The 21,269-nt window shown below is 44.4% G+C and overlaps 3 protein-coding genes across 4 annotated transcripts; 2 read left to right on the top strand and 1 right to left on the bottom strand.

The window, feature by feature from the left end:
• The first annotated feature begins 4,548 nt into the window (after positions 1-4,548).
• On the top strand, positions 4,549-6,465 carry LOC100825790 (AAA-ATPase At2g46620). The gene has a single exon (XM_003562153.4). The coding sequence runs from the start codon at positions 4,701-4,703 to the stop codon at positions 6,201-6,203; it is 1,503 nt and encodes a 500-aa protein (XP_003562201.1). The 5' UTR covers positions 4,549-4,700; the 3' UTR covers positions 6,204-6,465.
• Positions 6,466-7,689: 1,224 nt separating this feature from the next.
• On the bottom strand, positions 7,690-17,189 carry LOC100828637 (germinal center kinase 3). 2 transcript variants are annotated; one of them, XM_003558939.4, is made up of 22 exons: positions 16,820-17,189; positions 15,995-16,249; positions 15,799-15,923; positions 15,653-15,697; positions 15,213-15,294; positions 14,683-14,751; positions 14,340-14,510; positions 14,209-14,259; positions 13,432-13,500; positions 13,248-13,313; positions 12,829-12,887; positions 12,334-12,615; positions 11,802-12,004; positions 11,076-11,170; positions 10,936-10,980; positions 10,774-10,833; positions 10,428-10,529; positions 10,281-10,332; positions 10,170-10,210; positions 9,821-9,885; positions 8,774-8,825; positions 7,690-8,242 (listed from the first exon to the last, which is right to left on the bottom strand). In XM_003558939.4, exons 1-22 carry the CDS (start codon positions 17,048-17,050, stop codon positions 8,165-8,167), a joined length of 2,298 nt encoding a protein of 765 aa, XP_003558987.1. In that variant the 5' UTR covers positions 17,051-17,189; the 3' UTR covers positions 7,690-8,164. The 2 variants fall into 2 exon arrangements, with proteins under 2 accessions (XP_003558987.1, XP_010229316.1); XM_010231014.3 differs by having other exon boundaries at positions 10,170-10,207; positions 16,820-17,188.
• Positions 17,190-18,381: 1,192 nt separating this feature from the next.
• On the top strand, positions 18,382-20,866 carry LOC100828332 (probable RNA-binding protein EIF1AD). The gene is made up of 4 exons (XM_003558938.4): positions 18,382-18,638; positions 18,731-18,806; positions 18,905-19,031; positions 20,364-20,866. Exons 1-4 carry the CDS (start codon positions 18,522-18,524, stop codon positions 20,536-20,538), a joined length of 495 nt encoding a protein of 164 aa, XP_003558986.1. The 5' UTR covers positions 18,382-18,521; the 3' UTR covers positions 20,539-20,866.
• Positions 20,867-21,269: the final 403 nt, after the last annotated feature.

Below are 21,269 nucleotides of genomic sequence, written 5' to 3'. Positions count from 1 at the left end.
ACGGCTATTCGCGCGGCTTATGTTATTAGAGGATTTGATTATTTACTACCTGAAAAGGTTAGTTAAGATTTGAAAGGTTGTCGGCTTGATCGACCTAATCGAGCGCAGTGGCAATTTTTAAATTATTAGCGGAGTGCCCGTGCGTTGCACGGCAACTGCGCTGTGCTCATTGCTACGAACCATGATCACAAAGAACCTGTTGTATTGTGTTGTTTTCTTCTCCGTCCCTATTTCTCTCTTGAGCTGGCCGTTTGTCGATGTATTGAGGAACTTGTAGTTAACTGCAGGACATGAAAGAACAGAGGACATATGATTTCATCATATTATGATATTATCGACAACAGAATTGGAATGCAGTTATGAAAACTGGAAACATGCATAGCCGGAACAATTGCTATTGGAAAACAGATCTGTTTGATTCATACTATATAGAATTACTTTAAACTTTAAATACTCTGTTCCGGGTAGTATATCAATACTTAAATAGCTGAGACATAAAAGTGGTGCTTCTTTGGGGTTTTTTTTTTAGAAACTTGGTGCTTCTTTGTTGAGATAAAATAGATGAGGTTTAAATGATTTGGTGCTTCCTTGTTGAGATAAAATGCAGACATTAAAAAATATTGAGATTTCTTCCTTCGTTTCCATCAGTTCGTTCCCCTTGTCCTCTAGTTTCTTTCTTTTTTTGTTCTCCTTCATAGTTCTACATAGGGGATGGATGGGCACACGTCATTCGTCAAAGACAAATGAAGAAATAGATAATATGGAAGAGAGGAGAGGCTTAATACCTTTTAGGTGATCTGCTCCTCAGTTTCACACCAGGCTGCTGCATATCCTCAGCCCGTCCAAGTTGCCGCATCTCCTATTCTCCTCCACTTACCTCTTAAAATTCTGTTTCTTGTTCTTTTTATATTACTAGCAGTGTGCCTGTGTGCTGACACGCCTGCTGTGCTCTGTTCCATTCATATTCCTGGCAATTCTCTACCTATATGCACGGCCACTTCATTTCTTTTTCTCCTTCTTCACATCGGTTTGTCAGCATGTCCGAATTCACCTTGTGCATGAACAATCACTTGCCACGAAATATATACTGTCATCACAATCCAAAAAATTGTCACCGACATTCTACATCATCAATAAATACTACCCATCAGTTTCGCCTCAACCTCAACCTGCCTCCATCTGTCTCACTTTTGACAGCCGGATGACACATAGACATGAATGGCAAACTTCAGAAATTTCCATTGCGTTGGCCATATACATACATGTTTGTACATAATCAAGGGGGTGCTGCCTAGTATAGACTTGCGATTCATCTTATTTATGAAAAAAATAACATAATTACACATGATATGACATACATGATTTGGCCATATACATACATGTTTGTATATAATCAAGGGGTGTCGCAACTTTGTCAAGATACACATGTATCTAGACGTGTTTTAATGTGTATGCATACATATATACACAAAGTTGCAACACTTAATATGGGACGGAGGGGATAAAAGATTATATGTAACTTCATTTGTACTGAAGCATTAACAATTGTATGATGTTTCCCTGTACAAAAGCTTAACTGATAAGCTGATGCAAATACATCCTAGCAAAAGATTGTACATAAAATTGAAATGGCACCTTCCCTCTTCATTTTATACGCACCGATGTACTTGTAATAGACTTGCTTCCTTAATTAGCAACCGGAACCATGAAGGATTCCTTAATTCTTTGACAAACATGTCCAGTAGTACGAACATGGGTTTTGCACAACCCGTTGTGCCCACATCCTGAATCTGGATCGTGAAACTCGTAGGTACATCCGAGACTATCGAACTTCCCAGCTGACTGAGCTCTGTCGCCGTAGAGAAACCACAAGTTCTCGAAAAAACTACCACAATCTGTCCCACAGACAAACCACAAGTTCTCGAAAAAACTAGCACAATATGCAGCTGTCACAGACAAACCACAAGTCCATCTTCCATAAAGATCTTCTTAATTACGATTGCGAACTTCTCGGCTGCAATGCTCGCCAAACTAGTGAACAATGCTTCGGTGCCCTTCTATCAAATGTCTTCCTCTGCACTGTGATTGCAAAACATGCCTCTACTATCTCGTTCAGTTCAAATACCCAGATGATCATCTTGTGTGACAGTTGTTAAGTGATGAATACGTCCATCTTGAGTGGGCAAGCAACTCGTGCCTCCTGAAGAGACTCGGTGACACACCTGGTGCAACTCGAGGTGTAACACCCTGACACTGTGCCAGAGCAATTTAAAACTGTAACTGTAGTAAAAATGCACATGACAAAAATCATGAATCTACTACAAAAAATCATGATAAAATTCTTTATATGAAGAATGTCCGCGGGGACGAAGATGGGGGAGGGGGCCTTTGAATAGATGTAATGTATTTTCTTTGTTTTACTACTTGGTCCAATGATTTTATATGCGTCAACGCCCAGACACATGACATGCACTGAGGCCTCTCTAATCATATGGTCACTGAAACTACCATTGCTACCAAATAATCCCGTCGATACCATATCACCGATTTGTATAATACTGTCGCCATCACAACTATACTGTAAAATGTAGTTATTGGAGTTATACTGAAACTTACTTGAAGATTCTTGATTCTGACGTGATGACTGTCTCTTCCACCGCAAGATAACCCAGGCGAGTGCAGCCCCACCTAAAGCCACGCCCAAAATCACCATCTTCTTCTTGTTGTTTCCTGCATACATTTGGCATAAGGCTTATTTAAAATAGAAACTCAGCGTATCAAATTGTTCAAGGTTTTCTATCCATTGCTAACTTAACTCTCGGTCTGTAAGGCGCAAAGGTCGGAAGCTGCCACATTGGCTCACGGAAAAAAGGGGGCACGTAGAACTGATAGCTACACCAGATCGTATCAAAACTCCCACCGGACAGAGCAGCTCTGTAGCTGTAGAGAAACCTCAAGTTCTCGAGACACCTAGCACAATCTGCAGGTGTCATCTCTACGAGGCACTGTGCTAGGCCGTAGGCGGTGTAGTTAGCGCCATCTTCTATATAGATGTCCCCGGCTGCAGTGGCGAACTTCTGGGAAGAGTTGGCGCCAATGCTCGCCACACTACTGAAGAGTGCATCAGTACCACTATCAAATGTCTTGCTCCGCACAGTGCTATCAAGACATGCCTCTAGTATCGTGTGCACTTGAAATGACCAACTGATTAGCTTGTGTAAAAGTTGAAACGTGCACAACTGGTAAGTGACATATATCTCCATCCTAAGTGGGCAGACAACCTGTGCTTCCTGAAGAGCCTCGGTGACACATCCCGTGCAACACAGAGTGTCTGTATCACCTCGGCACCGACTCAGAGCAAATACGGCCTCTTCGAAGACAATGTTGTCTCTACTGATCAGATCACTAAAAATGCAGTGTGTCCATCGGGCCTGACGGTTACCAAACCCGGACCGTACGTGTGGCCAAGTCACATCGGATTTGTTTTTTGTAACCAAGAAAAACCATGTGAACTCTGAAAAGGCAAATTGATCGAACTGGTATCGGGTTGTATGTCACCATCAATGTGTGTAGTGCAAATTAAAACTCGACGGTTCAAATCACACCAGGGCCCCCACGAATGGGATCCTCCGAGTACGACGGGTGGGCCATTGATTGGTGGGCCCATGAGAAATCTTGGGTATGTGACTGTGTATGTATCGAAATTCAAAATAGTATGTCGTCAGCCAAAAATTTGATCCAAATTTCACTAGCTTCGCCGTATTTGTCAGGATTTATTATGTTGTTATGGTTGTATAATGTGGTTGTATTGCTTTGCTTGTCATTGTTTCTGCATATGTGCTGTCCATTTTTCACTTGTTAATGAGCTTAACGAGCGCTCGCGAGCAGTAAACGAATAGGCACCGAGCCGAACATGATGTGATGATCGTTAAGGTTAATGAGTTAACGAGCCGAGCGTGCTTGTTAGCCAGAGGCCTTTCAGTCCTTCCGGTTTGCATTGTTTTAAGTAAAATCTTGTCAACTTAACAGAGTTTGTAGGAAGAACATCGATAAATGAGTACCTTTCTGAACTCGGTCAAAATTGAGAAAGTCAGACATAAGACAATGGATAATATAAAGAGTGAGTACGTGGCAGTACTAATTATGACGGGTATATGCGGTGAAAGAAAAAAGCTCTTAACTGCGCTTCGAACCTTGGTGCCGACGCCGCGCCGTCCGTCTGACTATATACGCCGGATCTATAGCCATGACGTACATCATCAATCGTGTGGTTATTACAAGAGACGTGCTGGTATGAATGCGCATTTCAGTTTTTCTTGCGGTAAGAATCTCATGCTACTTGTGGTTAAGCCGATCGACAAGACATACCATCATCAATCGGAAGCATTCAAAAGAGGGCAACTCAAATGAACAGCGATGCGATCTTGACCCGGCCAAGCAAAAAAGAGCCTGAAAACGGAACACCAAAAACAGCGTCGTCAGAACACACACTGTCTCTGTCTGTCTTGTACGTAGAGTCAGCCTGCCTTTCTTCGACCGCGAGAGCTCGATCGCCGTCCCAAACGCTTCTCCTCCTCTGTTTAAAATCCCGACTTCCCGAGTCTCTCGTCCCGCCAAACAAAAGGCCGCAGCACAAACACAAACGCTACACAGGAACGATGCCATCGCGTAGCAGCTAAACTGAACGCCATCGCGTAGCCATGACTGGCGCCGCCGTGGGCGTCGCCTACGCCTTGCTGGCCATGGCGGCGCTGTCGTACCGGTCGGCCATGTACTTTCTTCGTCGGCTGTGGCGGCTGTGCGACGAGTGGACACAGGCGTACCAGTACCACGAGGTGCCGCGCCGCCTCGGCCTCACCGGAGCGGAGGAAGAAGAAGAAGAGGAGAACCCGCTGTTCAGGAAAGCCTTGGTGTACGTGTCTTCCCTGCCGTCGCTGGAGGACGCCGACGCCGCGACCGTCCTGCTGCTCTCCCCGTCGCCCTCGAGGAAGAAGACGGGCTTGTCGCTGCGCCTCGGCCATGGCCACGCCGCCTGCGACGCCTTCCTCGGCGCCCGCCTCGCCTGGACCTACCGCCGGGACGACGACGACGTCCTCGTGCTGCGCGTGCGCCGGCACGACCGGACACGGGTGCTCCGTCCGTACCTGCAGCACGTCGAGTCCGTGGCCGACGAGCTCGACCTCCAGCGCCGCCGGCGCGGCGAGCTGCGCGTCTTCGCCAACACGGGCGGCGCGCGATGGGCGTCGGCGCCGTTCACGAACCCGGCGACGCTGGACACGGCAGTGGCCATGGACAGCGGCCTCAAGGCCCGCGTCCGCGCCGACCTGGAGAGCTTCGCCAGCGGCCGGGCCTACTACCGCCGGCTCGGCCTTGTCTGGCGCCGGAGCTACCTCCTCCATGGCCCGCCCGGCACCGGCAAGTCCACCTTCGCCTCCGCCATGGCCAGGTTCCTCGGCTACGACCTCGACCTCTCCCATGCCGGTCCCGGCGACGTCCGCGCGCTGCTCATGCGTACCACCCCGCGCTCTCTCATCCTCGTCGAGCACCTCCACCTGTACCACGGGGAAGAAGACGACGCGGCCTCGAGTGTCATGGGAGGCGTGTTCGCGTCGTGCTGCGGCGAGGAGCGGGTCATGGTGTTCACGACGACGCAAGGCGGAGAGGCTGAGGCGACTCGGGGCGGCATGGCGGGAAGAGTGGACGTGCGCGTCGGGTTTAAGCTCTGCGACTTCGAGGCGTTCAAGGCCATGGCGAGCAGCTACCTCGGGCTGAGGGAGCACAAGCTGTACCCGGAGGTTGAAGAAGGATTCGTCCGTGGCGGGGCGCGGCTGAGCCCCGCGGAGCTCGGCGGGATCTTGGTCGCGCACCGCGGGTCGCCGACGCGCGCGCTCCGCGCCGTCATCACCAAGCTCCAGCTCCAGCCGCGCGTCTCGGGTCCGTCGTCGGTCGGGACGAAGCTGACGCACCGGAGGGTCACGAGCTGGTCCGGACCAGAGGCGGCGGTCATGGCGCCGGCGCCGGCGGGAGGTGGGGTGTTCGCGAAGGACGCGCCGATAAGGGGGGAGTTGAAGAAGCTGTACGGGCTGATGAAGATCAGGAGCCGGAGGGAGGGCGCCGGCGTCGTGCCCTTGGAAGAAGGCGACACGGTGGATGGCCGGCGCGGCGGTGAGCAGGGCTCGGGCGACCACGGGAAGGAGTGGTGATTTTGATCAGGCGGCTGTACTTGACTTGGTAGGTAGGACACACAATATGTCGGTAGTTTTTTTTTTACTATATTCTTCTTCTTTTTTTACATCTATTTTCTTTACTTGTCGATGCAAAAAATAGAGATATAAAATTTTTGAGAATGGTTAGAGCGATTTTGATTATAAAACTTGGTTAAAAGTGTTTTGAAATCTTAGAGTGAATTCTGTTTTTTTACCTGTATTTTGTACATTTCCATATAAACCCAAACGGAATGAGTAACTTGTTCGGGCCTACCAAAATTTACACATTTAGAAGTTTCCCTCGATTCTTACTGCTTAGTCCCATCTGTCGGAGCGGCGTGGTTGTTGACTAGATGACTTCTCGGAAGCGTGAACTTTCTGGATGTTTTCTACTTCGATTCAATGATCCCTGGGTGCCGTCTCTTCCCCTTGCCATCCTCTGTTTTTGCTCCTGATCATCGCTCGTGGCTCAATGGAAAAGGGAGATCAAGTATTGCCTAACAAAACCACCAAAATCGATGCATCTAAGTAAGCTAGTGCGGGTTGCGGGGGTACGCATAAACAAGAAGAGGGTTTATGGATCCGAGTTGACATCTCAATCACCGGCCACGTCGCCCGACAGATGGACCAACCAGTCAAAACCCGAAAAAAAATATTAAACGGCGTAAAGCTTGACACAACACAACTAGTTCAAGTATAATGTGCGCACATGATTTCAAATGTGGTAAATCTTGTCACAAATTTATAAAGAAAACCAAAAGCTAAATTCACTCGAAAAGCATGATGAAACATGCACCAATCGTCAGTTTATCCTCCCCTTTCCTCGTCTCCCCGGCACCTCCTCGTCGTTCTTTTTTTTCCCCCTCCACTTCACATCTTCCTTTCTCTTTTCAAACTTTCTTTATGCGTGTTATTCGCACGAAGAATAAGATTAGTAGTGGTTGAAAAGAAAGAAATTAAGAGGAGTCATAAGAGTGACACTCCACACGGTCCATTAGTTCTGGAAGGTCGCACGTGACCCGTCGTTATTTTCGCCCCGTGGTCCTCTCGGAAATCAAATCCACTCCGTGATTGGTACATTCACGTACAGGAACGCCCCAGAGAAGAGACGCAAGCAAAGCGGTCCCCGGCCGTTTCCCCGACCCGGGCACGAGCAGCAGGCTCCCAGCACACTTGACAACAAACAAATTTGTGATGGCTCGAGTGTGGTTCATGCCTGCACTTGCACGGCTCGCTGTCTCTCCGGCCGTCCGCCATCGGACAGCGCCAGCCAGCCCATCGCCGTGGCATGTGCCAGTGAACCCCGCCATAATGAAAGCCGTGGCCGTTTGCATTCATCGCCTCCGCGCGTTTAATCAGTCCCCGGCCGGCCACACCCTGTACTCCGATTTCGGACGGAGACTGCTCGCATGCACACCAAACCCTCCCCACGAACAATTCGGCCGCAAGGTTTGAGCTTACTATGGAGTACTCCTTATGATTCTTGGGAAACAAAAACCTCCCTTGCATCAAATGGGCACATACACAATCTTCCATACCATCCACCCTACAATAGTCATCAGTTTTTCCGTTGTTCCAAATCACTTGCGGAGTACTAGCATATATATACAGAATACAGAATACATTCCAGTGTTTCAATTATTCTTGCAGTCACGGTCTTCTGCGACCTAATGGTCCTCCACTGTACTAGAACCCTACTAACTACATAAATTCACAGCACGATAAATCCAGGCCTAACATATTCTCTAACTACACCTCGAAGAGCTCTCTCTCTTTCTCTCCTTTTCTCGAGTTCCTGGGCAGTTTCGAATACATTTTCGTCGTTTTGAACGATGGTCCACCTCCAACACCTTGTTGGAAGGTCGTTAGCCAAGCCTCAGATGCATGAGCCAGGTGACGTAATTTATAGTCACCTGAGTACTCTACTATTAAAAGGTAGCTCTTCTTGCAGCTTCATGTCATGCTTCTTCATTGTCCTCCTCTCTCGTGTCGATGATTTCTTCTTGGCAGTACAACGCATTTAGCTCTTCTTGCAGCTGAAAGAGATGCAGAAGAGCCGTCATACATGACGATCAAGTTAAACAAATGGTGCTAATTTTCATTTCTTTTTTTGCCAAATATACCCTTGGCATCTCAATTCTGACAAGGGTAATTGTGCCCTACCAACTTTTTGGTCATGACAAATATTGTTTTTGTTTGGATGCTTGCCAAACTTTTATCTTTGGCATGACAATGCCTTCTTTCGCACTCGGTTCATTTTTATAGCCAATGTTGGCCAACTCATTGGCAAGCAAAACCTTGACCAAAATTTGGGCTAAAACCAAACACACCCTAACTTTTCCCTCCTTAACCAGAAATGAAATGGTTTACTAGGATTGATAGTCATCAATAAGACTTGCTAAAGTCAAAGCACACAAGACGCTAAACAACACAACTTAAAACCAGCCCTTGAGCCCTAGTTTACCATACTTATTAGATAATGGAAATAGGATTATATTCACTGTAGGTGGCTCTAAGTGCCAACAAACTGAGAGAAATCGTGAGAAATAATACAGCTTGATACTGACCTGAACATGTTTCAGTTTTGATGCAATCAACTCATCGGTTAAAGAAATCATTCTGCAAGGGAGAAATATAAATTACTATTTGGATCCTCAAGCAACTATCCGAGATGAGAAATAATAAAGAATGCAACAGTTTAATTAGTGAATAACGAGCAAACATGCATCTTAGTCATGTTAAATCTTGATTGGAGCAAGTGTCGAGCCTGACAGAACACCACAAAATACATAACAGGCGTGGAATTTTAGTTTATCCTAGCTGTCCGCCTGTATAAAGGTTCCGAAGACATATTCCAGATCACTTTCTGCCTGTGGATTGTGCTCTGTAGCCTTGTACCAATTTGAGGTTATTGGAATAAAATTTGCTACCTCTGACGAATGTAGAAATCAACCTATTTTTAGCTGGTCACAAGTCAAAATATCAGGCATTTTGTTCCATTGCCATCCAAAATCCCGTGAAGTGAAAATTTGAACTGAATACTTATATTCCCACACAGCCTCCTCAATCCTCATACTGTCATTCACTTAAAGGTAGTGAAGCACTATGACAAGTGTTGTGATGTAAAAAAATATAGCTACTCGCACCATGAAAAAGTGAGTGGAAGAAATATAAGTTAGGGCTGCAGGAAGTGGAGAAGGCAACAAGACTGTCAGAGCAATGTGAAACCACTACATGTGAAGCAGGCAGTGACCAAACTCCAACATCAAGAAGTGCTTACGATTATCACATGAGAAAAGTGGCAAGATAATAACATGAGGCAAGAAGATGAATGTCGTAGTTGGGCTGTGACTCATAAAGCACACAGGCACACAGGGCAAGCAGCTCACAGAATGAGGCAGTTGTCGCTGGTAACGGAAGATGGCAACCTGAGCGCGGCTTAAGCATAACAGATCACTGGCATCTAATGGAATTGATGTGTAGGCTAGAGTAAAAAGGTGTTATGCAGGAAACATAGTGGTCGGAACTGAAAGTGAAACTTTTCAATAACCAATTTTGACGTGCAAGGACATAATTATCTCTTGCAAATATCAATTGCCAAGTAATGGACTTACCTAGACTGTAGCTCGAATATTTTAGCAAGTAATGGCCGTTCTCCCTCTGCACTACCCGTTTCAACCTGCAAAAGAGTGCACACAAACTTATAAGTCAACAAATATCTATATTTTTATAGTAGCAATACTACTGTACTATGCATAAACAGAATTACTCCCTCCGATCCTAAATTGTTGTCGAAATATTACATGTATCTAGACGCTTTTTGAGAATAGATACATCCATATTTGAACAAATTTGAGTCAAGAATTTAGGATCAGAGGAATATCTCATAGAGCAATTATGTGCAGAAAATACAAATCACTTTGCATGTCAAACTTTTTCATATTAAGCCAAGAAGTCACTTACCACTGTATCACCCTCGACAGTCTGAACTCTACTCTGAGCTGCTAGAGAAAATGAATTATTTAAACCATAGAAGGGAAAATCGTCTCAGTAACTACAGTAGAAAATTATTACCATCAACGTTCTCATTCTGTTGTAAGCTGCACAGCAGGTTCGTGATTAGATCCTGGACAAAGGAAATGGAAAAACTATTAGAGTGCAGTACTAAAAATAATTGTGCTGTACAAGTGTTGAGGTCACTATATTGAGTTGCTTCCATACTTGCTGAAATGTGGTTTGCTGTACAAGGTTTTGAAGATGGGGAATCAGAACTGAAGCAGATGCTGAATTATCACAAAGTGCCTTCCGATGCTGACTATTGGACTGCAAAACCAGTGCAGGAATATGAAAATTTATAAACAAACGTAAAGAGGGGGGAGGGAGGTGTATTCAGGTATTACAATTTATGTGTAGAATAAAATATATTGGGGAGCTTGGAAAAGAATTTTTCACCAGCATTAATCAAGGAAGAAACAAAGAATTTTGCACAAAAAATATGTGATCACAACATGTGGATGATTCTTTTTTGTTTCTATAGATGATACATTTCGACAACAGGAATGCGTACCATTTGCTTAGCATTCACTGGCCAAGCACCAACACTGGCTGATTTTCGCAGTGCAGATCCCTGAAAATAGCCAGTGTTAGTTCTTAGTTGTAACCAACCATTGTGATGTACCAATGAGTGCAACAGAGCTTTTTGAAGAACGGATCTTGACCGAATTCTTACCTCCTGTGGTTTATGTGAAATTTTGCCCACTGGAATTTCCTGAACCTGTCATGTAGATTTTATTTAGTATTTTCCTTGATGTGGTCTTATTTCCCTCTCGAGGACTACTTATCGAAGTGTATCGTCGAGAGGTAACCCACCTTTGCCAGATCCACATTTTCAGATGTCACTGAAAAGCGACCTTTAATCTCAACCATGTTACGCTTAGGTTTATCTCCCAAGGAGCCAACATATCCTGCAAATAATGAACAGAAAGTCACGCGTTATTTCAATGACAAACCACTAGCAACTAGAGACGATTGAAATGATAGACCAAGGGTTTCAATTGCAGTGCATGCCGCTATGCTAAGTCAGGGGCGGAGGACCCTATATGGCAAGCTATGGCATTAGCCATACCTTAATTATGTCTCAAATACCCCGTATCCTAAGACCTTGGCTAAACAATCCATCAGTGAACACTAAAAAACGCAGAGCAATGATGGATTGTCTAGTTATCAATTCATAGTTTGTTGATTGCTCTAATAAAAAATCTTAAGCCGATTGCTCTTTCTTTTTACTTTAATTCTTTGAATTTTGCCACACCAAAAAATTTGTTCGTCCTCCGCCACTGTGCTAAGTTAACGCCAATGCGTGACTACAACTCTACAAGTTATTATGTACATTGACAAAAGTGGTGAAGAATTGTGTACAAATCATGGTTTATCCTACCTCCAGAAGACTGAATAGGAGCAGACAGACTGTTTGCAGAAGCAAGTTGCATGCTGCACTTCTGTGTTAAGTTAATGTTAATGCACGGCTGCAGGTTTATTACGTACTTGACAAAAATGGTAAATAATTGTGTTGGAACCATGGATGATTTATCCTACCTCCAGAAGACCGAATAGGGGCAGACATACTATTTGCAGAAGCACGAGTTGAAAGTGACAGAGGACCACTAAGATCATCAGTTCTTCTAGGAGCAGATAGACTATTTGCAGAAGCACGGGTTGAAAGTGACAGCGGGCCACTAAGATCATTAGTTCTTCGCGCATCGTTCTTTTGTTTATTAGATACCTGACCTCCTGCATCCCTGTGACGAGGAACAAAATCAATCAAAATGCAATAAACTAGTATGCTAATGCAAACTCCTCCTAACTGAGGCAGCGTAAAAAAAGGAAACTCCAAATGGTGTATGCCTGGACAGACATCAAAATCTGATTATCTATCAATGTGCTTAGTCAGAAACAGATTTGGTCACGACCTATATATAAGACCTTGAAATTTGAATTGGAAGAATTAAACAGCGGTCCATTAGTCAGAATATAAACAAAATAAACTGGACTTTGTTTTCTATCTGAAGCATTTTCATATGCATTAGATCTAACAGAAGGAAAAGATGTAGCAAAAAATGTTACATACCTATCAATAATAGAACCTTTTTCAGCCACAGAACTATTACGCAGACCGGAATACATAATTGGGCCGGAGTAAGTCCTTTGTTTTTGTCTAACTTCACTTCCACGATTTTCCCCCTCTGAATCGTGCTTCGATGTAGAGGATAATGAATCATTTTCTGATCCTTGGTTTCTATACCCATCAGCCTTCCTCTCACTATCAGCATTGCCAAGGTTGAAGGCCAATTCTTCACTTGGTTCAGGGCCATTTACACCTGGATTTACTGCAGTGGCACAAGTTCGTTCACTGAAATATAACACAATACTATGAATACACTATCAACAGTAAAGCAGGAAAGAACTACAATATGCATGAAGGCTCACTGATCCTACACTAGTTATAAGATCAAACATTGATCCTATAGAATTGGATCACCGAATAGAATCAGAAGGCAAGAACAGTAGAGAGCATCTATAAAGAAGAAGGCGAGGAAGCTTAGATGTTACAAATTAGCTCGACCTGCAGTTATTTCCAGTCAGAAGCGTTGATTTTCCAACATGACTCCCAGACGATGTATCCTGCCAATAGAGCATTCAGAAAAGTGAGAAACTACATGACAATACCAAAACCAAAGGGCAGCAGATATTTGTCCAGTACAAAAATATTTCTAGCATCACAAGGAATATAATGTTCTTCAAATTCAGGCACAAGCATTTATGGATCTTAATTTTCAGCACCAGCCATACATGCAATGATGCAATTACTCTTCAAACTAGATAAACGGTACTTCTTTGTCCTACAAAGGTAGGCGCATGCGACATCCCTTCTCTTTGACACCCTCCAGAACTTTCTCCCCAAGAAATTTACAGGCACTTTATATCATTATTATAGGAAGGTCTCAGGTTATTAATTTTGAAATTAAATCAAGTGAAGCCAACCTTATGAACTTCAGTTACTCGAACACTTTCATCTTCCTTTAACTCAAGAGGACCGTCATCATGAATCTGCAAAAGTTTGGCAGCTTACTTGTAAGGTTAAATTATAGTCACTTTCATCTCAAGAATGTAGGGGTGACGTTGCAATGTAGCAAAGCTATAGGAATGATCAAAGTTATTGTTTTACCAGTAATGCTTGAGTCTTTAGGTCCTCAATATCAAAGTGCCATGCGCTCACACCTCTTTGGTACTCACTCTGTTGGACAAACAATCAAACCACAAGAGAAGTCGTAAGTTGATTGAAGGACGGAACCAGTAGACAAAACAACATGATTTAGATATGTGCTAGTTCGTTTTCCAGAAAAAGAATTGCAAGTACTTGTGATATTTCTATGCAATTGAACAAGATGTTATTCAATTCTTTGTAAGTAAAACAAGACAGCTGATAGTCAGCTGAGCAACTTTCAGTGAATTTGAGCATACTGATCGGTCATACAAAGTTGCAAACATTGTTTTGTCTGAAATATGTTCAGGTTATAGTCTTGTCTGTATAATTCATAAAACTAAATAGGTGATCAACATCTAAAAGTGGATGGCGCACGAGCCTTATTTTGTTTGTATACTTCCTAAATCATTACTCCACATAATTCCTTCTACAAACAATTCATTAAAATTACCAGCATTTCAAACAGTCGACTACTCAACTGCCGAAAACATTACCACGAAGGCAAGTTTATTTTGCATACGGTCAGAACTTCTATCACATGTCATGACATTCAAGTTCGTGGAGTGAATAAACTAAGTGCGCTACAGCAATTTACTGAGAATAGCATATATAAGGTGTTGATATCACATTCTATAGAAAGAACTACAGCAAAAGCACTTGATTGTTGTAGTGCCCTCAAACAGAAACAACTACAGCAAAAACAGAGAATATCATATATAAGATGTTGATATCACATACCATAGAAAGTGCTTCCTGTTCAGAAGAAGCCAGGTGTGCCGCATCTTTTAGCTGGAGAGACACAGTAATTTACTGAGATATAATAATGATCCCAGCACCACAGCAAAAAAAAAGAAGTACAAGAGCAAAACCTGGAGTGCCTTCACACGATCCCACAGCGGCGGCAAATCAGTTATAATACTCTTAACAGTCAGCTCCGGGGCCTTTGTGTTCTTGAAAAACGAGTGTTTTAGTAACTTTTCAGCTGTTGGCCTCTTAGTTTGATCTTTTACCAAGCACATTGCAACCATTTCCTTGAAAGACTGATTAAAGCTGAAAAACTTTCATTAGAAGGGTAGCATTGTAATCTAATATGTCTGTACGCTATATAATAACAACTGAAACGGCTTCGTAAGACAAGTAGGTATTGGTGTTGTAAAACATTAAGGAAAATACATTCACTAGCCAAGAATTAGCTGAAAGGACTAGTACTACCTTTGAGAATTTTCTATCACGGTCATAGTCAAGACCTGGTGGTGCATTTTGAAGGGTCATGAGTAGAACCTGCATTCAACATAGTTAACTTCAATTAACCATAAAGTTTGTATACACAGGATGACCAACTTAAGAAATGCCCTTGATTAACCAGGAAAGTTTGTGCAGGTAAATTGCTAACTTAGTGGACAAGACTCCTCAAGCTTATGGTTACTTTTTACAAACCTATTGAGCATCGGCAAGTATAAACAAATACTCAAATGACAGAGGGAAATTATTGCATTTTTTTAAAGGTAGGCACATGTACTTTTGTGCATAACAGGACTATACCCAAATGACAGGGAAATTATGATGTATTGGGGTCAAAAAAGTGTTGTAAGCATGAGCAACGTAAACTTTTTTTTTTGCGGGTAACGTAAACTTTTTTGTATATCTGTAACATGACATAGCAAAATGATCAAAGACCTCATATGCTTCGAACAGCAAGCTGCTAACAGGACACTTTGGTAAGGTAGCAAATAACTCAATACCTTCATGGGAGGATACTTAGAAAAGGGAGCATGGCCATGTGCTAGCTCCAGTGCAGTTATTCCAAAAGACCATATATCAGCTCTGTGCAGAAGACAAATATTTGTGAGCACACCTTCAACTATATAATAGCAACAAGGTAAAATAACACACATGTGAGAAAACCTATAGACTTAAAACATAACGGGCATTGCATGTCTTTGCTGGATAGGTGCAACTGTTAGCCTCATTTTTTCAAATTAGCGGTAGTATATTCCGAGACAATACTTGACTGATCTTGGATGTACTACTAATGTATGGTACCAATGCGCATAGACCAATGAAACTAAACATGTACCATCTAGTACTCTTTTTTTGTGGTGGGTACCGTCTAGTACATTGAAAGGTACTCTAGAACCTCTAGAGTAGCAAACGCAACGTGGGTATGATATTCATAACATACTTGAAATTATAACCGGTTCCAGGCTGGAGAACTTCTGGAGCCATCCTAAACACCAACAAAAAGAAGAAAATATGTCAAACATTTGGTGTAACTATTAAATATACTTATTGAGCATCTATCAGAAGAATTTGGAAAGATGCAGTTACCAGCATGGTGTTCCCACAAATGTATTCCTGGATCTTTGCCTATCACCTCTGTCAAACAAGCAAGCAGAGACACCAAAGTCTCCAAGCTTTACTACACCAGGGCTATCAATAAGGATATTGCCCGCCTGCATAATGTTAATGTGAGCAAAAGCACTGATGAAACTAGACAAATAAATGCTACATTAGAAAGGCTAACCTTGACATCTCGGTGGATATGCCCTTGCCTATGGAGGTAATCTAGAGCCTTCAGTGTTTCTTTCAGAATAGAGCAAATAACAGGCTCCTCAAAACCGTCAGGATATGCGACCTTCATTAGGTGTAAACATGAACCCTCTGCCATGAATGGCATTATCACCCAAAGGTTATGATCGACAACAAATGAGCAATAAGCCCTGATGACATTAGGATGATCTATCAAGCTCATTATCTGAGCCTCCTTTCGTACATCATCCTGGAGAGGACATATACATATCAGACACCACTGTGAGATGCTAAATAAATATAATACACTGCTAACATTGAGAAAAGGAACACCAGGAAACCCCAATCGTTATGAAAACCATTTACATTGGCAGGTGTACAGTTTGGAGCTTCAAAAGCAAGCAAGTGGTGTATTCCTGGTGATTAGGCCCAGCTAAACAAGATGCAGTTAGGATCCAGTGCAACTTAGAAAACACTGCATCCAAACAAGATATTTACGATTGCATCGATCCTACATATAATTCACCGCAGCTACATGCCATCCTAGGGGCCAAAAAATGCACTACCCACAAGAATTGAAAGTGGTCTTTAAATATTAAATAAAACAGTAATGGATGCTTCACGGAGTGTGCCTAACTAGTAGTAAAACAGTATACAGGGCGTTATTTCCAAACCCAACAGAAAGGGACCGAATAGAGTAATCGTAACTTACTAACAGAACGAACAACTCAAAAGGATCAAGGCGAAGTTTGCAACGAGAAATGGCAGAAATAACTGGGGACAGAGTTGGGCGCGCCCGCGCGCGAGAGAGAGAGCTCACGAGGTTACTGTTGACCCGATCGAGATCCAGGCACTTGACGGCGATGGTGCGGTTGGCGGGGAGGAAGACCGCGCGGTAGACGACGGCGTTGGCGCCGAACCCGACCTCCTCCAGCAGCCGGTAGTCGTCAGGCGACACGGTGAACTCCGGCACCGCAGCCGCCGCTGCCGCCGCGGCTCCCATCCCCGCCGCCACCGAGGAGGACCGCCGGACGCTCCCGCTCCTCACCATGTCCCCGGAACGGCGGGAGGAGGGCTCACCCTACGGGCGATCGCCCCGGCGCGCGGCTGGCGACGTTGACTCGTGTCACGCGTAGCAGCGAGCGAGCGATACGAAGCTGGACTCTGGAGAGACCGAGGGGACAAGAGGAGGGGTGGAATGGGGGAAGAAGAAAAGGTGCGGGGTATTTTGGGGAAAAGGAGACGAAGTGCAAAATCGTGACGTGGCGGGCGTGGGACGCGAGAGGCCGGTGCGTCGTTCGGCCGGGTTACAGACTATGACGCGTGGGGTCCGCGCAGGTGGGGGCCAAGTACCCAGTGACTGCGTGGGAAGCGGTGGTAGGTGGGAGGAGTGACCGTGTGAGAGATCTCCGCCTCCCGATGTTGGCCTCTGTGATCACTCAGCAGGGATCATCTGTGGAGTGGTTCTGTATATCAGATCCTCGTGATCGTCTGCGGACTGCGGGGTGGTTCTTGTACTATATCAGACTGCGGCGCCTCTTTGTTCCTGCCACAGAGAATCCGTGCTCGTTGGAAGCGGACCAGCTAGCGCCTGGGTTTGCCGACTGCCGCAGAGGGTACCACGGTCCGGTACCAGAACGGACGGGCTCGGCGCCTCGCGGGCCCACCGCTCAGCTCGCAAGACCGTACGGTCCGGATCTGGTTAAGGACACGTGGATGGGCAGACGGGACTCGTGACCATGGGCCGCACTGCAGGTCCTAAATTATTTACGGGACCCTCCTTTCCCAGAAAAAGAAAAATTAAGACACTCGGGGGTCCCTTGCTTGTTTGAGACGCACGGTAAAGCTAGCTGGAGCTTTCATGTGCCAAAAAATTGAACATGGCGGAGTTTGCAGAGATTAATATTTAGAGTAAATTGGTCGGGACAGTGAATAATAAGCACGGAGGGTTTTTTTTTTGACAGCAAATAAACACGGAGGTTCCTTACGCAGAAAAACTAAAAAGAATGCTAATAATGGGGGCTGCCACGCAAAGGCATGCGTGGGGGCGTGGCAACGCTGTCACCGGTGGTCCATGGGAACCAGCGGCCGTCTTAAGAAACCAAAGTTCAGTGAGTTGTGTAGAGCGAACGAAATAATGCTGGTTAGAGAGCTAGATTACAGCAGTGCAGGATGAACACAAGAGCTGTTTTCTGTTCTTCCTTCCTTCTTTGAGTTGAGGTTATTATTGGAGACAATTACCTTATTTTTTTAGGGCGGAAGAGCTGAATGAATATGACCAAAATTAGTGGCCCATCAAGCCCATGGACCTACGATGATATTTTCTTGGGCCTAGTCAGTAAGTGGGCTTTGAAGCCCAAGTTATTTAATTGCAACCCTATGCTGGAAAATTCGGTCAAGCTTAGCCTGCCTGAGAAGCGAGGAGTCCACCCAGGAACAACCGCAGCTCGCCGCCGCCGGACCTTCTAGCTGGATCCTCTCCGTGGCCGTACCCCGCGCAGCGCCGAGGAAGTGGGAGCGTAATGAAGGCTGGGAGGAAGAACCTGCGGCGCGCGTGCCAGGAGGGCGCCGCCGTCACGCTCGCGGATGGCGAGAGCATCATGCAGGTCGTCACGCTGCGGGGCTCCAACCTCATCGAGGTACGCGCGTGCTCTCCAACCGGTCTCCTGCTCCCTTAGAATTGCGTCGAGCCGCGGCCGAGCTTCTCACGCCATCTTGCCTGTTGTTATAGGTCTTGGACAGCAAGGGCGTGAAGTCGCTGGCGTTGTTCCCGGCAAAGTTCCAGAAGAGCTTCTGGATCAAAAACGGTGAGGGATTGGTAATTGCTAGGCGCTGGTTAGTTGCTCATGCAAGAGTGGACTGGCTTCTTTGTCGTTTTGATTGTGTGTGCTCTCTGAATGTGCAGGGAATTTCGTGGTTGTGGATGCTAGTGGGAGGGACGAGGCTCTCGAATCAGGAAGCAAGATAGCCTGTGTCGTGTCGCGAGTCCTCTTTCATGACCAAGTTAGGGCTCTCGAGAAATCCGGCGAATGGTGAGTTGCTGGGTTCTTTCATCTTTGATGTCTTATAATTGCCCTGGACTGACAAAGTGAAAAATTGGGACTTAGGGGTGTATGCAAATCCCGCTATGAAAGTTGTAGGATAAATTTGTACTCAAGTGTAATGATCAGTAGGACCAGGCCTCAGAACTGCTTCTTTTTTTCTTTTCATTCGTCTGCTATTCTAGTAGCATTCATATGCAAGATTGCCACAAGTCAGCAATGCAGTTATTCCTGTAAACAGGCTGAATGATTTGCTTCATCTTTTGCTTCATCAAGCATAAAGTAACAGCAATAATTTATAGATACTACAACAAAGAGTTAGTGCGGGTTGCAATGGTTGCTTGTTCCAAAACCATTCTGTTTGAGTGGCCCAAGATGTACAATAGCTTTTAGTCTTGTACCAGTTCTAGACAATGTGAGACTTATGTTGCTGTGGGCAAATTGATAAAGACTTCGTAGCAATATGTCTAAATTTCTCCTCTTTCTGATAACTTTTACTCCCTCCATTTCACAAAGGTTGGCGTATTTTGTTTCGTTAAGACAAGCCTTTGACTAAGAATTACTCTATTAATATATAAGTTATATGATACGAAACCATGCTCATTAGCAAGAACTTTTAAAAACGAATCCATTGATTTTAATTTCATGTATGAAAAAACACATATCAATAGAGTTTTCATTGGTCAAATTTTGTCTTAACGAAACAAATTACGCCAACCTTTGTGAAATAGAGGGAGTAGTTACTGTATGTGGTATGTCTATACCGAAGTAAGCTTGTTGTGTGATTTATGACCTAATGGACCAGGATCATTTTTCGAAAACCTGCCACCAGGTTTTGTTCTTTCATTTTTCATCCATTTGCCATGCCTTCATGTTTGCCAAATGGGGTATACATGGGGTAGCATCATGTGTTTGTGGCAGTTGGTTTGGTTCTTTTAGTAGTAGTATAATGTACGCCTATGCAGTCTGCAAAAACCCATAGCATTGGGTTACAGTTCACTTTAGCTGCGATATGTGTGTTACTACTGCATTTCAACACCCTAAATGGTTTGACATAGGTCAGGCTTGATCTAGTAAACATGAAAAATGACACCGAGAGTTGATGCACTGAAATCAAATGATGTAAGATAACCTTAATGCAAAATACTAGGATTCTACTCTTTTTTTTTATTCCTGATCTTCTTTCAATAATGTGCCAATTTGTTGTTTGTGCTTTTGCACGAGTCCTAGAATAGTTTTCTGTAATACTTGATTAAGCTAGGATTGTTCTGTTGGCATCATCTGATTGGGTGCCCCCTGATTCACTCATCTTTCTTATTTCAGGCCAGCTATATTCAAGTCAACTAGCAATGCTTGGGCAACAGGGACAACATCGAAGGTTGAGGAAGAGTTGAATAGTGAGGAAGATGACGATGATCTGCCACCGCTCGAGGCGAACACAAACAGAAATAGACCTGTTGAAGTGGATTCTGATTCAGAAAGTGGTTCTGATTCTTAAACTGGCGGACATAGGAATAGCCATTCATGTTGTGATTTTTGACCCAAAATCAACATGGGAAACCTCCTCTAAAGTTTTCCAAGGAACTCCTGGTTACCTTGGACTTGCACGCTTGCTGTATTTACTTACGCTCTCAAGTCCGGGCATGAAACCACCAGGCATTGCCCAAACTGTGAAGATATTCAGTGTACTTCGGTGACATTCACTAGCAGTAGTAGGACATGAATCACATCACTTGTACCGTCGACCATGTTCCATATGTCGCGTGTGACTAGAATTAACCGGCGCCCGACACGATTATTATTTTCAATTCATCAGGTTTCTTGTCGATGAAGCTGTGGATGTTGAGCCGGAGAATTAGGCAGATCATAGTCAGGATGCTGGAAAGAGATATCGAATCCGCCTTGTGGGGGTTGTTTCAGCCAACTTGGCCGCCGCCAACGACGTGGTAAGGTCAATGCTTCTGAAGACTTGCTTGTTCCGCAAGTGTTTTATTGCTCCTGTCTGCTACCTTCTGGATAAGGAACCAGCAAACGAACTTGCCGAAGAACTGTGCTAGTAGGTCTTAAGATCGTGACGATCATCATCATTTTTAAAAGTACAACAATACGACAAAGAAGGAAAACTGTATTTTCTGGTCTATATCATGTTCATACGATTTTTACGTATAGATGATTGACCCGGTCGCAGTCATGAATTTGTCCCATAATCAAACGCCGCGTAATAAATCC

This window comes from Brachypodium distachyon, chromosome 1 (genome assembly GCF_000005505.3).
Source record: "Brachypodium distachyon strain Bd21 chromosome 1, Brachypodium_distachyon_v3.0, whole genome shotgun sequence".
NCBI lineage: Eukaryota > Viridiplantae > Streptophyta > Magnoliopsida > Poales > Poaceae > Brachypodium > Brachypodium distachyon.
This window is presented reverse-complemented; position numbering and strand designations above follow the sequence as displayed.

What these genes read in the sequence shown, in the direction of transcription:
- LOC100825790 (XM_003562153.4), top strand. Translation starts at nt 4,701, where the DNA reads ATGACTGGCGCCGCCGTGGGCGTCGCCTACGCCTTGCTGGCCATGGCG.
- LOC100828637 (XM_003558939.4), bottom strand. Translation starts at nt 17,050, where the DNA reads ATGGTGAGGAGCGGGAGCGTCCGGCGGTCCTCCTCGGTGGCGGCGGGG. An exon ending in CTGACTGGAAATAACTGCAG is followed by an intron (nt 12,616 to 12,828) that starts GTCGAGCTAATT and finishes GTTATATTTCAG; the next exon opens with TGAACGAACTTGTGCCACTG. An exon ending in CCCTATTCGGTCTTCTGGAG is followed by an intron (nt 11,171 to 11,801) that starts GTAGGATAAATC and finishes CATTATTTGCAG; the next exon opens with GATATGTTGGCTCCTTGGGA.
- LOC100828332 (XM_003558938.4), top strand. Translation starts at nt 18,522, where the DNA reads ATGAAGGCTGGGAGGAAGAACCTGCGGCGCGCGTGCCAGGAGGGCGCC. An exon ending in GGGGCTCCAACCTCATCGAG is followed by an intron (nt 18,639 to 18,730) that starts GTACGCGCGTGC and finishes CTGTTGTTATAG; the next exon opens with GTCTTGGACAGCAAGGGCGT. An exon ending in GAGCTTCTGGATCAAAAACG is followed by an intron (nt 18,807 to 18,904) that starts GTGAGGGATTGG and finishes CTGAATGTGCAG; the next exon opens with GGAATTTCGTGGTTGTGGAT.